General features: G+C 40.9%; 1 protein-coding gene across 4 annotated transcripts in view; it reads left to right on the top strand.

Moving 5' to 3' along the window:
• rims2a (regulating synaptic membrane exocytosis 2a) overlaps positions 1 to 15,549 on the top strand; it is a gene marked incomplete at both ends in the record, with an annotated part of 126,064 nt that overhangs the window by 92,667 nt on the left and 17,848 nt on the right. For 2 of the 4 annotated variants that reach the window (XM_079228125.1, XM_079228126.1), the window contains 3 exons: positions 8,147 to 8,247; positions 10,662 to 10,828; positions 11,398 to 11,622. In XM_079228125.1, the coding sequence (XP_079084251.1) occupies positions 8,147 to 8,247; positions 10,662 to 10,828; positions 11,398 to 11,622 (493 nt within the window). Of the gene's footprint in view, positions 1 to 5,183; positions 5,217 to 8,146; positions 8,248 to 10,661; positions 10,829 to 11,397; positions 11,623 to 15,549 lie in introns of all 4 variants that reach the window. The other 2 variants (XM_079228127.1, XM_079228128.1) reach the window with 2 other exon arrangements.

Genomic DNA, 15,549 nt, shown 5'->3' with positions numbered 1-15,549 from the left:
TGTGCATTTCACTTTGTCGTGGAAGAACTGTAGAGTCTAATCTAGACCTGTTACCTTTGTTGGCCAGCAGATGGAGCAAAGTTCATTATCTTTGATGAGGAGCTGTCCATGAATTCAGTGCTGAAGTGGCAAAGAGGTCTTTCTCTTTCTCACCAATTGTTACACTGGCCTCTGTTATCACTGTTAAATATTTAGATTAGATTGTAAAGCCCTCCGAGGCAAATTTGTGATTTTAGGCTATAAACATTATTATTCTTTGTACATTTAACGCAGCATACAATACATTCTCTTGATAATCCAAGGTCTCTAAAATGGCTGTAGACCAGTGGACCTGTGTGTGTGTGTGTGTGTAAAAATCTGTACTGTATGTGTGCGTGTCTCGCTGTAGAAGTGACATGGGAGGACCAGCAACGAGGGCTGAATGGCTCTTTATCTGACGGAGGGACACAGCCACACTCCACCCTCACTGACGCAGGTTGGTTGGCCTGGGTGTGGTTTTTTGACACTTTAAACGCTGCGTTTCACTCTGATAGAATATTATAATTTTCGTCACAATCAACCGTATGAGTCCATGAACAGTAAAACTCTCACTGAATCGGTCCCGACAATGCGGTTGCCACAAACACAAAAGGTATTGAATGCTGCCATCTGACGGGGCGTTTTATCGCAGCACAGCGATGAGTTTGAGTGACTTTGTCACGACGGAATGAAAACACTTCTTTCAGAAGGATTCGCCGTTGTGGTAAGATTGTGGCGTAACAGAGATAGCTCAATCCACCAGCAACGTATGTATCCATCATCTGACATTTGAGCCTGAGCGAAGCACCAAATCTGCTTACTCGTGTAATTTTCTGTCAATTGAGTGTGCCACTTTAATAATAAGGAATACTTGAATTGAATAAAAGACCAGCGGTCGCATTGACAAATTATACAATTTTAAACCAACCTAACTGTTCAAAAGCTACCAATGTAACTCATGCTGTCCCACATACCTATTTAATTGCTGAAAATACAGTTTTGAGAAGTGCTTGATTCAGTGTGGAGAACCCTGTTTTATGATCACAGGAATTCAGAGTTTCAGGAGAATCTCGGATAAGTTATTGAGAGCTGCCGTAAAAGGAATTTTCCTCGATTGCAAAGCAAAAAAACAATATTTTGCTGTTTTTTTATTCATGGACTCGTGTAAAGTTTTGCAGTTTCAAAATCTGCAACATTCTGCCAACAGTGATTTCCTGCAGCTATCTTTCACAGTTTGTGTGGTTTCTTTCTCAGCTGGAGTACTGCCTCACCAAAGTCAGACCTGCGCATTGTACTGTAGAAGCTGGATGTTAACATAAAAAAAGAAACATTAAAAATATAATCTCTCTTTATATTTTGAATTGGCCAACAGAAGGATTTAAAAAGATGATTAACATGAGTTTACCCAGGTCAGCCTCTGGATGGCATCCTTCCTTCTTCCTATCTCTCCTCTCTTGGTGTGGTTTTGCAGTGCAGCACGGAGCTGATGTTTCTCCACACACTCTTCTTCATTACTAAGCATTTGAAAACGGATCGTGGTTGAATTGTAAAGCACCAGTGCTAAAAGCACAGCACATGCCATTACCCGAAACAAAGCAACAACAAGAAATGTCTGGAGTTTGATGAGACGCTGTCATCCATGGTTGAATTGCAGGAGAACATGGGATGTGTTGCTAAGGTAATGACTCCGCCAGTGTCTTGAGGTGCTGTGCTTGCTGTATTAGCTTAATGTGCTGCCATGGAAACACGTCTCCACCTCCCTTTGAATTAAGCCTCCTTTATATTTACCTGCTATGTCACTCGCAGACATGCAGTGCCCACATGATCTCGGCTGTGGCGGCTTCAGATGTAACTGATGTTTAACAGTGATATTGTTAAACGTTTAAACATCTGATTCTATGAGCATTCTTACTGTTTTCTGTGCTGTTTTGTTGCAGTGTGACCAAGTGACGCTCTAAGCTCAGACTCTCTACCATCCGCATAGTTTTTAAGTGCTCATAAATCGGTCTCTTCTTTCTCAGACCCCCCCTTGTCTCTCTTTAAACTCCCTGGTTCTCTGTTGTTCTCTGTGTCTTTGCCTCTGCATATTGTGTTACCACACTCTCGTTACTTTATTAACACTCAACGCTATCTCGAGGCCGGTCGAGGCTCACTAGGATGTGTGTGTTCACCAGGCAGCGAAGCCCTCACGAAAGATGCTATGAAGTTGCATTCTGGGAAGTGGAGGATCCACAGTTTTTGGTGCCCAAAAATCAGGATATCTCGGCCTCTGCAGCTTTTATTTTGACAATTCTTTCATTCTTTTTAAATATCTCTCTCTCAAATGCTCGAACTTTATGCAAAAACAAAAATGCTGGACTACTCCTCTAATGATGAACCTGGTGGTTTTGACACATTTTGTGTAGCTCTGTTTTCTCTTTGTATCCTCCAAAGGTTTCAGCCGCAGTTGTATTGCAAACTTTCATCAAAATGTTCTATTTGTATTAGAGCATATAGATAAAATGCAGCAATATATTTTATATTCAATTGTGTTCTGACATTTTTCCTAAATGTTGTAAAGTTGGTGAAGATGTTTTCATGAGTTGCAGTGTATTGAGCGCTCAGGGCCACCATACACATAGGGACTGTTTAAACAAATTGGTGTAAATATATATTTAGTATCAGTGGTTTGAATTGCCTTTCCGCGAGGCCGACTCCTCCCCTTTTCTGCTCTTTTCTGGATATCAAACAGGAACTACTGCTTCCTGCCACGCAGAGTAATTTCCTGCCACTTCAATCAGAAAGCGAGACAGCTCAAGTTGAGGCAACGCGGCGGCTCAACATCGACTCTGTGTGAGGGGAGAGTTTGAATCGCACCCCTCACCTCCACCTACTGTTCACGAGTTTCCCACACCAGTCATTTAATCTGTCTGGACCTGCAGCAGAACAAAATGCCTAGGACTGAATTATGAGCGAGGGGCGATGCGAGGAAGCCTTTTGCAGGTGGAGCAGTCTAATAGTGAAGAGATCCATATTTGTCCGTTAAGAGAATCCGTATAAGCTGAGAGTAAAGAACAGAACAAGCATGCGTACATTTAGGATGGTATTGTATATATTAAGAGCAAAAATATGTGTGTGCCCAGTTTTCTTCTCCGGAAGAAGAAAAGCATTATGTGTTGTATGTCCGTTCTCAATGATATGGACCATGAGTTCCATTTTATTTTCTATGGTCCCATGGTACTTTGTTTACATTTTCTGGGAACTAAGGAGTACTTTATTTTAGTAAGAAAAATAAAACAGAAATAGATGTTATTTTATTTTATTTTTTAAACATGCTCGATGCACTGACACTGCGTTGACTGTTCCCATAAGAAACATTTACGTTAAACACTTACTTGTAGAAAGCCTGGGAGAAAAGAGAAAAAAAGTGTGTCTTGTATAATTTAGCATCATGGCAGCCAAGCTCATTTTCAGCCTCCGTAGTGCCTTGGTAACACTGACCTGACCCACAATGGCATTCACTATTGTGGAACTGTAGGTACCTCTATAGTGAAAACACCCTACTTGTTATGTTACCTCTATGAAGAATCATTTGTAAATGTTTTCAGCAATGATACCTTGCTGCATGTCAGCAGCTGGGGCCTGTATCTGGGTAGAATATGAGACATTCATACCAAACAGTATTAACCCACAGACAACAGAAGACCTTTCCCACACTCACTCCTTCTGCCTTCGCATATCACTCTTATGCCGATGACTTACATGATGCAGCTGAAAGAAGGAGAACAAAATAAATCACTTGCTCTCTCGATTATCAATGAGATGATGTTAGCTGCCACAAAGAGATGAAAGCCGGTGAGGCAGATGTCTCACATTGTCTTTTTTAATTCATGTGACACTTCATTATTCACCCTAATGGAGCACTAATTGAGCACTAATTGAGCTAAATGCAAAAAAATGCTATATAAGGGTGTATAAAGATGAAGTCTGATCGCAGCAGGCTCCTTTTGTCCTCCCAGCTGTCACCGTCGGTTTTGGCAGGTTACTCCTGGTCAGAGATCAGACCTGAAGGGTGATGAAGTAGCGCAATATGAGTGGTGGCCAGAGGGGACAGTCTGACTCTGAGGAGTTCACGAGGTCATAAACTGACTGAGGTCGAACCCACGATCTGAGGTTACGCGGGTCCATCGGTGGTTGCTTGCACCATAAAAAGAGAACACGATAGAGAAATGAAAACACAGCTCTTCTCTGGAGAGAACGAGAAGACAGAAATATTCCAGGGTCAGCGTCAGGACTAAAGAAAAAAGGAATAACACAAAGAGGGGAACATATGTAAGCGGAAGCAACAGAGATGCCTCAAAGCTAGCAGTCGATCTTGTTGTTACGTAACCTTTTTTTGAGACAGATACTGTAGCTGTGTGTGTGTGTGTGTGTGTGTGTGTGTGTGTGTGTGTGTGTGTGTGTGTGTGTTTGAGAATGTGCACTCTACTCAGGTTACGTCTGTATTTTTTTGCCAGTCTTCACGTTTGTTGCTGAACCCTCGTGAGGGTAGTCGGCTCTCTCTCTTTTGTGCGCTCGCTGCTCTGTGCTTTCACTTTGGTTTGTTTAGTTTTTTCCTTTCCTTTCCTTTCTTTTTCCAGGCTTTCCCCACAGTAGCCCCATGCAGACTCAAGTGACATCCACTTCTCCTTTTGACCCCCACCCCCCCACCCCACCCCCCCTCCCCCACCCCCCTATCCCCAGAAGTGTGGAGTTTCTATCTGGTAGGGCGCATTAACATCTCTTTACTGTTTCAGCTCCTTTTCCGTTTAAAGGACAGAGGCTCACCTCCCCCCCCCCCCCCCCCCCCGATCTCTAATAACCAAATTCTTAGCCTCTACCTCAGCCTCTCCTGTTTTGACTTCTCACTGTGCCCATGGTGGTGTGTGTGTGTTCTCTGTGTACTCTATGATTTTGTTTGTGTGTTCTGTTCTTGTCGTTTTTGTCATTGTCGTGTCGTACTGTTGTTGTGTCGTGTCCCTCCTCACTCTGACCCCTGCAAACCTGGCATACTCGGCGATCACGGTGATGGGATCGCCCTTCCTCCTTCCTTCCTCTTCTCCCCCCCCTCTTGCCCCTCGTGCATCCTCTCACATCCATCTTCCTCTCTTCTGTCTGTGTCTGTCCATTCTGTGATGTGATCCCAGAAGACACGGACTCACCAGGTTGGACGAACTCAGGTCTGTCTCTTCTTCTTCTTCTTCTTCTTCTTCTTCTTCTTCTTCTTCTTCTTCTTCTTCTTCTTCTCCTTCTTCTTCTCCTTCTCCTTCTTCTCCTTCTTCTTCTTCTTCTACTTTTTATTCACTCTGTACATCTTCCTGGCTTGCCCTCCCCCAACCACCTCCCCTCATATCTCATCCCGCTTCGCCTTCATTCTCTTGTTCCGCCCTTAATTGTTCTGCAGATGATGCTTCTGGCTTCTTTGTCATGTGTGTGTATTTAGCTGTGGGTGTGCTGTGTGGCAATGGTCCTGCCACTGTGGTTTATTTGCTGCAGGTCTAGACATGAACACTGGTAACATTCCAATGTCCCCTACACCCCTCCATTCCGGTTTTAGTCACACTCACAGCTGAATGAAGCGCCTTCTTTAAGGTGTAGGGTATAAACACAGTGGAAAGCTTATGGACGAACTCCCTTCTCTCCCACGAGGAAACTATGAATATATATCAGGGTCAGAAATACCTAAATTATGCTCGGGGGGATATTGGGTAATATTACAGTTGCTCCAATTCCTGGATAAAGATATATCAAATTCCAACAAATAGGTATGTAAAAATATGTACATTATACTACAATATAATGACAATACATATGTAATAATATAAATAGGAAACATTTAAATTATGTAAACTACAATATATAACAACAGTGTAAATTATTATACAGAAAAATGGGATCGTTGAAAATTCAAGAATAGTATAAATCATTACGAATATAAGTTTAAATGCACAGTATAAATAAATGTAGGATTAATGCCAGACTAAATTATTGTAATGCTGTGTATAAATACACACATATAACACTACAATAAAATGAACAGGTAAATGAAGGGTATACTTGAGCCTAAATACGATGTAACCTTTAAAACCCCTTGAAAACTGTGGAGCCCATATGGCAGATATTGCTATAAAAACTGTATAATTAACTTCTTCATTTACTCATAACCAGTAACATATAGACTGATATTTACACATCTGAACACACAACTCACATTATACTCTTTTATTATAACACTAAAAGTATTCAAATAGCCCTAGTGGTTGCAGAGATACACCTTTTTTAGTTTGGGTATGCAATTTTCGTGCAGAGGCCTAAAAATAGGTGGGTTTTCAAAAGGTTAAGTGGTTGTCGCCTGTATGACAATATTAAATGTCCGTCTTACGTTGAGCAGTTTATGAGTAAATGTGTGTACCGGTAGCCGTACAGAACCATTTGTTCAGAGCGCTTTCCAACACAAAACACAATCAATTAGGGCATCTGGTTACGTCAGCATCAATGTAGACACACTCTCAGAGGCGTTTATAACCCACTTCCACCACTCCCTGTGAATTGGTTTGGGATAGAACTTAATATGGCAGACCCCCTCTCTTCCCCCCACACCAGTGCGTAAACGGAATGAACGTGGATGGGGAGAGGGTGTAGGGGCCGGATTGGAATTGGACCAGTGTGATTTTTCTACTAGCCGTCAATGTATGGCAGAATAATTCTCCTTATTTGGATTACTCTCTCTGAGGACACACATTTTCAACATTTCCCTAAATTGAGTGTGTAGCCCGTTTAAGAATAATTCAAGAGACCATATGTTTTTAATTATCTGGCTTTATGTCACCACATTTGCTGTGAAATTAAATAATGACTGACTTTTGACAGAACCAGGCTAGCTGTTTTTCTTCTGCTAAACTCAGTTAACCAGCTGCTTAAAGAGCAGCATAACTGCAATAGATGAAAAAGTGTTTCAGGTTTGCAGATGTTCTAAAGCAATCGCTGAAATTGTGTGACATAACAAGCAGTTTTTTGTTATGTCCTTCAGATGAATTTACCCTATTCTTGTCATTTAGACAGAAGCAGTTTAGTGATGGTAATAAATCAACCAAGAGAGGCAGAGAATGAACTCCATTCTAATGAAATCCACCTTGCCTCAACGATGCAGTCACTAATTTGCTCTCAGCTTGTATCACTTTCTTTTTGTCCGCGTGTGTGTATGTACGTGATGCTATAGGCTTACTGTATGTGCGCATGGCACTTGTACATTCATCTTCACTTTATCATTGCCATCATATGACACACAAGTATAGGCAGAGAGCAAGTGGAGAGAATGGAGATGCAGGCACAGCAGGAAAGTGGCAACACAAAGCAGTTTCAGCAGAAAGTATTTGTAGTGAGGTTTTCATTTCGGGGGTTTATTTTCTTTTTAGTTGCACAAAATGTGCACAGTTCTAGTGCAGTGGCATTATTACCTCCGGCAGAACAAGGTTAAGCTTCTGTATTGATTATGGCTTGATGTTTGTTCGATACAAATTGCACTTGGAGCAACATGAAACGTAGCACAGTGATGGAATTGAAATTAGGAAGAGATGAGATGGGCAAACAAGATGATGTGATGATTTTACAAAGCACTGAAATGAGGAAAAAAAATAAGATTTTGCAAGCCTTTCAGTTTGAGCTCAGAGGGATGTGTTGACATTTATCTCATGTAAATGTGTTCCAACATGGGCATTGTCGGAAGTCGAACATTTTATTTGCTGCAGTATTAGTGTCCAAAGCTTCTATTCTATGAAGCAGGAATCAATACATTGTGCTATTTGATTATTATTCAGCCAATTAAAGAGAGCATTTTAGTCAATGATTAGCCTGGAATTGTGACAATTGGTTACAAATGCAGCTGTTCGATATGTTATGCAACTTACGTTTACCAGTCAGCATTTTCTAATTGTGTTTCTGTTAAAACAGCCGACCATTCAGCTTTACCCCATTGGATCTGTCCTCGTCATAGCTCATGGCTCATAGCTCGGCAGAAGCTTGTCTCTCACCATAAAAGTATGTCCCTCCATCCGGTCTCTCTCGCGGCGTCGGCCCCCATCTGACAGTCGCCTGTCTCTGTGCTGCTTAGGTATGGACATGGAGGAGAGGACCAGGCAGATGAAACTGAAGATGACCAAGTACAAGCAAGGAGCGGACTCCGACTCCAGACTGGAGCAGGACTACCACAAGGTAAGAACACGACACATGCTGAATGTTCAGTAAGACACATGCACCTACAGTATACTGTTTGCATGGATGCAGTAAGCATTGGCCATATGGCACACTTACACATGCACATAGCAACATCATACTGCATGTGTGCACTGATGTTTGCATAGTGTACGTGCACACACAGACAAAGTCACATGAACAGGTAAACACTCAACTCTGTTCAAAGGTTGGAGAGCACAGAGTTGGTTTCAATTTATTTTTTTAAATGGTCAGTTCACCCAAATCACAAAAAAATCCAAATATATATGAATCTCCACCTGAGAAATAAACCACCCTTCAAATGACCTTTTAAATTACTCACGACTTGTTACCTTGAATTCTTGAAGAAAACGTTGTTTTTCCTCGCATGACTCAGGGAAACGGAGAATCTGAAGACGGACGAAAGTGTAGTAAACAACAGCAAAACTATATCAAAACATGTGTGTGCAAACTTTCATGCTAATCACACAGTATACTTCTCATTTATCCAGTCGTATGCTCAGCACACAAAATCAAAGAGTGTCTCCTTTTTTGTCCGTTTCTCAGTTGATATACTACAAATGGTCATTTTGAGGGTGAAGTGTACCTTCCCATAAACCATGAATTAGTAACTCAGGATAATTCCCGGACATCAGTTTCTGTTGGGAAATGTTTTTAGCTGAAGAAAGGGAAATAGTTGTAATAATAATAAATCATGTTCACAGAGAGGTCTGTGGATTCTCTTGAGTAACAAAAATTCTGGGAAGACACACTGCTCTGTCACCAGTGCAGTCTTACAAACAGTGAATACCTCCAGAGCTTAGCACATTAAACCAAAACTGTCTGTGAGACTAGATACAACAAGAAGAAAGTTAGAAAATATGTTTTCTTCGCGTCATTTGGGTGAACTGAGCCTTTAAGCCCTTTGTTGTAAATTCGAGGAATGTGACAGTGAGTGTGTGCAGAGTCGAGTGTTTACGGCTCTGTTCTGGAGAGGTGCTGAACACGTTTAGAGAGCTCAGGCCTGCTGTCCTCACTGCAGTCTGGGCCGCTCTCCTTTTAAGTCTTTGGAATGAAAACTGCAGCATTTGTAGCTGCCCATGTGTTTGCTAGGAACCCATAAAAAGCAGATGAAATTATGAGGTGTCGCTTTTCTGCTGAACATGATCCTCCTTAGAAGCGCCAGTGACAAAACAAAGCTCTCGCCGTTATTAAACAAGACTTGAGCGCTTGCTCTTAAAATACAATACGAAACACTTACTGTGACACTCAGTTCAGATTCCCTTACAGTAAACAATATACAGAAAATACACAAAGGATTGTTATATATACACATCCAGTTCTAGACTATTTCTTGAACCAGGGTGATGCCAAACTCGTCATCCCAGTTGAGCCTCATAGTAAATAGTTGAGTCAAACTCTATCACTTTTTTCACATTATGTGGCACGGTCTGCTTTCCCATATTATCATCAGCAAGATATACTTAATTTATCAAAAGTAAAATGATTATTACAGATGCATTAACATGTAAGCAGGATTTATTGTTTTATTTAGTCGGGATAGAGCTAAATGTAACTGCTTTACATTATATAATAATTTTGGTAAGGCTGGATTACTACCATCAGACCTCAGACCTCTGGGCCTCTAAGACCCCCAGGTTACCTGTTTGCCAGGTGGCTGTATGTAATTGATGAAATGCACATTTAGAAATTCAAGGGGCCGTCCCGCATTATGAATTAATCTGCTCACATGGTTCATATTCAGAAATAAAGTTGTGTTTAATTAAACTGCATTTAAAAGAAATGACCGATAAAGATTAATCATGTATTTTTTTAAGATAATCATATGCTTTTATAGTAATAACAATCTTGATCGAAAAGGTAATTTATACGTGTTTCTGTCAGATGAATGTAGGATGAATGAAAGTATCAAACTTCCAACATGAAATAATGAAACTATTCACTGCTGGTGACTAAATGATGTGAACATACTTCTGTGTTCCCAGATGGGTCCTCTCACAATGAGGAAACCTGCAAGATTCAACACTCAGACGTATCTTCTTCTCGGTTAATTTGACTGAAAAATACATTCCGACATTTCAGAAAGCACACTTAATACGCCTTCTGTAACAACTTCATCCCTACTCTGTCTCTCTGCTTTCCTGTGAGAGCATACCAATAAGTCTGCATTGTTCACATTCATCAGCTGCAGCGCTTTGTTTGCGCTTGAAGCTCATACCCTTTCGATACTTTATTAAATTAAACGAGTGTCTCGCAGTATGAATACGCACATTTGACAAGAGTGTGGAGTTAAAATTGGATTTTTTTTCGACTGCACAAGTCAAGCACAAGAAATATGCTTTTGTGATATAAGACCTCACCATAACATTGTCTTGTTGTTGTCCTCCCTGCAGCGTTCGGGCAGAGATCCACGGGGCTCAGACAACCTGTCGGCCAAGTCATCGGACAGTGATGTAAGCGACGTGTCCGCTGTTTCGAGAACCAGTAGTGCCTCTCGGTTCAGCAGCACGAGCTACATGTCTGTCCAATCAGAAAGGCCGCAAGGAAACCGCAAAATCCGGTAGGACGGTGAACTCGTCTCGCTCCTCAAACCCATCAAGCTGTTATCAGGAATGGACAAATCCCCCTCAGCTGTGAACATGTCTCACCATTTATGTTGCCAAGTCCAAACGTTTTCAGCTCTGAAATAGTTTGCACGTGGTTAAACGTAAAGGGGGAAATGCACCGCCTAGCACCGTGTGTCATTTTCTCCCTGTGTTGAGTTCAGGTTTGGCTCCGCTTTATGAAGAAATCTGGAACCAAAGGGTTGAACTCTGCTCATTCAGGCTGTGGGGGGAAGTTTGTCCATTTCTGGCGACACACACTAACACATAAAACACATTGCATCTCTTCGGTGTTGTCTCATATCAAAGCAAAAAAACGACAACAGAAAAATGTTGCATGGTGCTTTGCCGTACGTCTACATACAGTATCTGTTTTCTGTTATTTTGAATCAGTCTGCTTTTGATCTGTTTTGCACTGTCTCTGTGTTTGTCTTTCTTTCTCTTGTTGTTGACAATATTCATGCTTTGTGTGGTTTTTCTTTCTGCTTTGCATGAGCCGCTCACTTGCTTCCGTCTCCGTCTACAGCCAGTTGCAATCAAGGAGCCAGTCTCGGGAGGGAGACGAGCAGTTAGGAGAAGTGCTAGAGGAAGAGGCGGGCGTGGGAGGAGCAGGGGCGGAGGGGAGGAGGGCGAGTAAAGAGGGGAGATCGCAGGGAGGGGGGGTGTTAGACACAGACAAGGAGCATCAGGAAGATTTGGTGGAGAAGGAAGAGGACTTGCGCCAAAGGAGTATCTCAGAGACTGACCTCAGGTAACGCGTGTGTGGCAGCCTCTAAACGTAGACTCCTACTAACAACAACGTAGACCCGTAGTGGCCCGCTGACTTTTGCACGTTTATATAACGATGTGCAAAGTGTGGTGACTGTCCTCCACCCTTTAATCGTGATAACGGTGGCCCTATTAACCCATACCAGTACTAAAGTAGAGTAGCATTCCTACATGGAAGCAGTGCAACAAGCATTCAAGATGAGATTCAAGATCGAAGTAGCACTTATTCTTTATAGAGTAAAAAAAAAACATGTTTATGACGACAGGTTCAGATTAATTTGCAGAGATTTTAAGATATCGTCTGCAGGAATACATACATATGCAGTATATACGTTATGTATAGATATGAGTCGCAGTTAGGAGAGGAAAGCAGAAGTGATGATAAGTTTAGGTAAAATTGTACTACTTGCAAGAGTAGAGTGTTAGCATGAGAACATTTGATAGAAATTATTATACATTAATGGTATCTTTGTCTTCCCACCATCTCCAAATCTACAATGCCTCTTTATACAAACAATGTCCTGGTGACTCTAATCCAGTGTTCACTGCCAAAAGATTTCATCAAAGAATATTTTCCTTTGACTTTGGTCAAAATATTTGTTATTTTTGAAAATGGAAACAAAATCAAAAACACAATACAGGACAAAGGAGGTGAATCTAAATAATATTAAGCTCCATTGGCTTTGGGGGAATGCAGAAACCTCAGATATCTCAAAACCTCTGTGATTAAAACCAAACCTGCATGTCTGCATGGTAAGATACCACGAGGTGTAATTAGGAGAAAATTAAAGATCTTTCAATTATACCTACAGCAGTGAGGTGAGATACTTTAACAAACTCCACTCGCACAGAGAATACTAAAAATGTAAACTTGCAGTTTGCTCACAGATTGCAGTTGTTAAACATCTCGTTCACAGTAACAGTGCTGTTCTACAATCCTCCTCTTGTTGTCAAGTGCCTGTCTAATTTCTCGATGGATAGTTTTGCCTTGTGAGCCACTTTGATGAGTATTATTTAGCTCAGCGATTTGAATTAAGTATTTATATTTCATTATGTAGCATGATACAATTTGATTGTATTTCATTGTAATCAATCACATATACATGTACAGAAAATGTTCATTTTGTAAGTTCATGCATGCATCAAACTGCAGTTTTAACTATAACACTATACTATATATATAAGACTATATTTAACATGACACTATTTAATTGGCCACAAGAGAGTAACGTTTCATTTCTGAAGAGTGCACGGCTAGCAGGTGGTAAAAGTATGTCAAGAGCAAATTCAAGAACAAACTGATCCAGAATCCCACAGCAGGATAAAAGCCTAGCTTACACAGCTACTAAGATGTCTTCTCTGTCAAATCAGATTCACAGCAGGATCCAAGTTAGTGCTTCTTACCCATATTAGTACTGCACAGTGTGTGCTTGGACTTGAGAGAAAACTCATTAAGATAAAAGCTATTCCCTCTTATGCGTGATTAGCACTGCGCCAGTGTGTACAGTCTGATTAAGAAAATGCATGCGTGGGATGCCAAATGCCCATAGCAGAAATGTGAGCAGATCCACTGAAAGCTACACAGGTACAACATCTACAGAGTGCATTTTCTTAGATACAGATTAATGCTAAAAGAAGATGTACAAATCCTGAGTAGGTGCAGTTTTAGTCTACTGTGGCTGCAGTCTTGAGTTGCTTTACTGTTTGTCTGCTCAGTGCTGGGATGTTGCGTTAGTATTTTTGCCTGTCTGTCTGTCTGCCTGCTGTCTGTCTCCACATGCTGTCTGAGTCCTACAGCGTCGCTCTGCACCTGCAACTTGTCAACCGAAACCTCTCACATACCTCTAGCTTCTCCTCGCCATGCCAAGAACATTTCTCTCTCTGTCTGTGTGTCACACCACAACCCTCATACCTAGACTGTAAAACAGCAATCAATTCGCTTTCAGCTAAGGGTTACTGGAAACTATAATTCATGTGACAAAAGACTTGCCTGAGCAAAGGCGTTCTGAAGATACATTCTGATTCAGTTACGTTATTCTAAATTCAAACATTGTCTTCCTCCTTAACGGAAAGTGAACTGGATTGGTCCTGCTTTCAACATGCTGACAACTCTTATCTGTGTGATCAACCCCAAATCCTTCATGACAGCTACAGTATAAATCTATAACATACTGACTTTTTAACATCACACATCCTTCTTTTTTGGACACAAGGAATGCAAACAGAAAAGCATTCCGCTCTACCACTCATTCAGCTTGAGTGAAGATGTTCATGCGAGAGTTGCACTCAGCTTGTAGTTTTTATGAACTGACATTAAAGGGGTAGTTCAGATTGTTTTAAGTGGGGTTGTATGAGGTACTTGGATCATAGTCAATGTATTACCTCCAGTAGATGGCGGTCTGCGCATCCCCAGTTTGGAGAAACATACAGGAGAACCAGCACGGTAGCAAAGCAAGGTACTAGTGTGGACCGGGGCAGCAGCAACACGTATTGTAGACACCTAAAAGAAGAATATCAGTCTATGCTATATTTAGAATATTTTCCACAAGACTCCTTTGATAGAAACAGTCATTTTAAACGGCTTTTGAATGTTTTAGGTGGGTCTTTCTTTTAGGTGTATACATTACCTTTTCCTGCTGCCCCTGTTTACAGCAGGTCATTTCTTTGGTCCAATGTTAATACTCCTGTTTGTTTCTCCTTGCCGACCACTATCTACAGTAGGAACTACACTGACTCTGGATATGTACCTTGTACCCTCCCCACTTCAATAAAGCCAAACTACCGGTATCCCTTTATTACAATAACTTAAGTTGCTCCAAATAAATCAAACAATAATCCTATTTTAAAGGGTCATTTTCAGAATATCAAATTTGGCAATTAGAGTTCAGGACACGTTATTAAGCCCCAGCACCTGTTTTTGGGTGCTCCTGCTTTTTGATTTGTTTGTGAGCAATGTCACATTGTGTCAGGAAATTATAGCATGCACTATTATTATTGTTATTATCAGCCCCAAGGTGCTCACTGATTTTCCAGCCAAGTCATTGCTTGAATTATAAAGGAAGCATATCATTATCTTTAATGAAGACTTGTGTGACATATCAAGAACATTGGGCCTGAAACAATTACTTGACTAAATCATTCAATCAGTAGAAAATGTATCAGCGACTATTTTAATTATCAATTAATCATTTAGGTAATTTTCAATTAAATAATTTGCTAGTTTCAGCTTCTAAAATGTGTTTTCTATTGTTTGTTGTCAGCTTAAAATCTTTAAAAAAAACAAAAGCAAATTAAATACTATTAAAATGGCCATGCCATAGACAAAATAAAGAATTGATCGACCAAAGAAATAATCTGCAGATTATTCGATAATCTTTGTTGGTGTAATAGCTGTATTACAATTACAATATAACAATATTACAGACAGTTGACAGTCTCGATGCCTGCCACATTCTAAAGGTGTGGCTCTGGATATTGAAGCCACCAATCTCACTTCTGTAAAACTGAATATGAGACGAGTGGTTGTTGTTTTTCAACCTCAAAAACCTAGAGGTGTGAAATGTTCTGCACCACAGGGAAAAGAAAAGGGACTTCTACTTTCCATGTACTGCTACGTAAGCTCTGCCAGTGACCACACTCAAAGCAGCCTGAACTTAAACAGTGAACAGAGGACTGAGCCTCAAGGTCGATACTGTAATACTGACAGTAATCTCCACAGATCTTTGGAAGAGTCGGCAAGTTGCGGTGCAATGGTTGAGTTGTTACCTGCTCTCATGCTCATCAATGCATGAAAGCAACGAAGCGGAATGATTTCACATCTCATGACTCATGACTCATGACTCATCTTCTTTGTATCGATGTCACAGTGTAAATTTACATCTGCGACACATTAAACAGGCCCGTCCACTAA

This window comes from Taurulus bubalis (assembly GCF_910589615.1).
Source record: "Taurulus bubalis genome assembly, chromosome: 12".
Classification (NCBI taxonomy): Eukaryota; Metazoa; Chordata; class Actinopteri; order Perciformes; family Cottidae; genus Taurulus; species Taurulus bubalis.
Note: the sequence above shows the minus strand (reverse complement) of the source record. Positions and strands in the feature narration are given on the sequence as shown.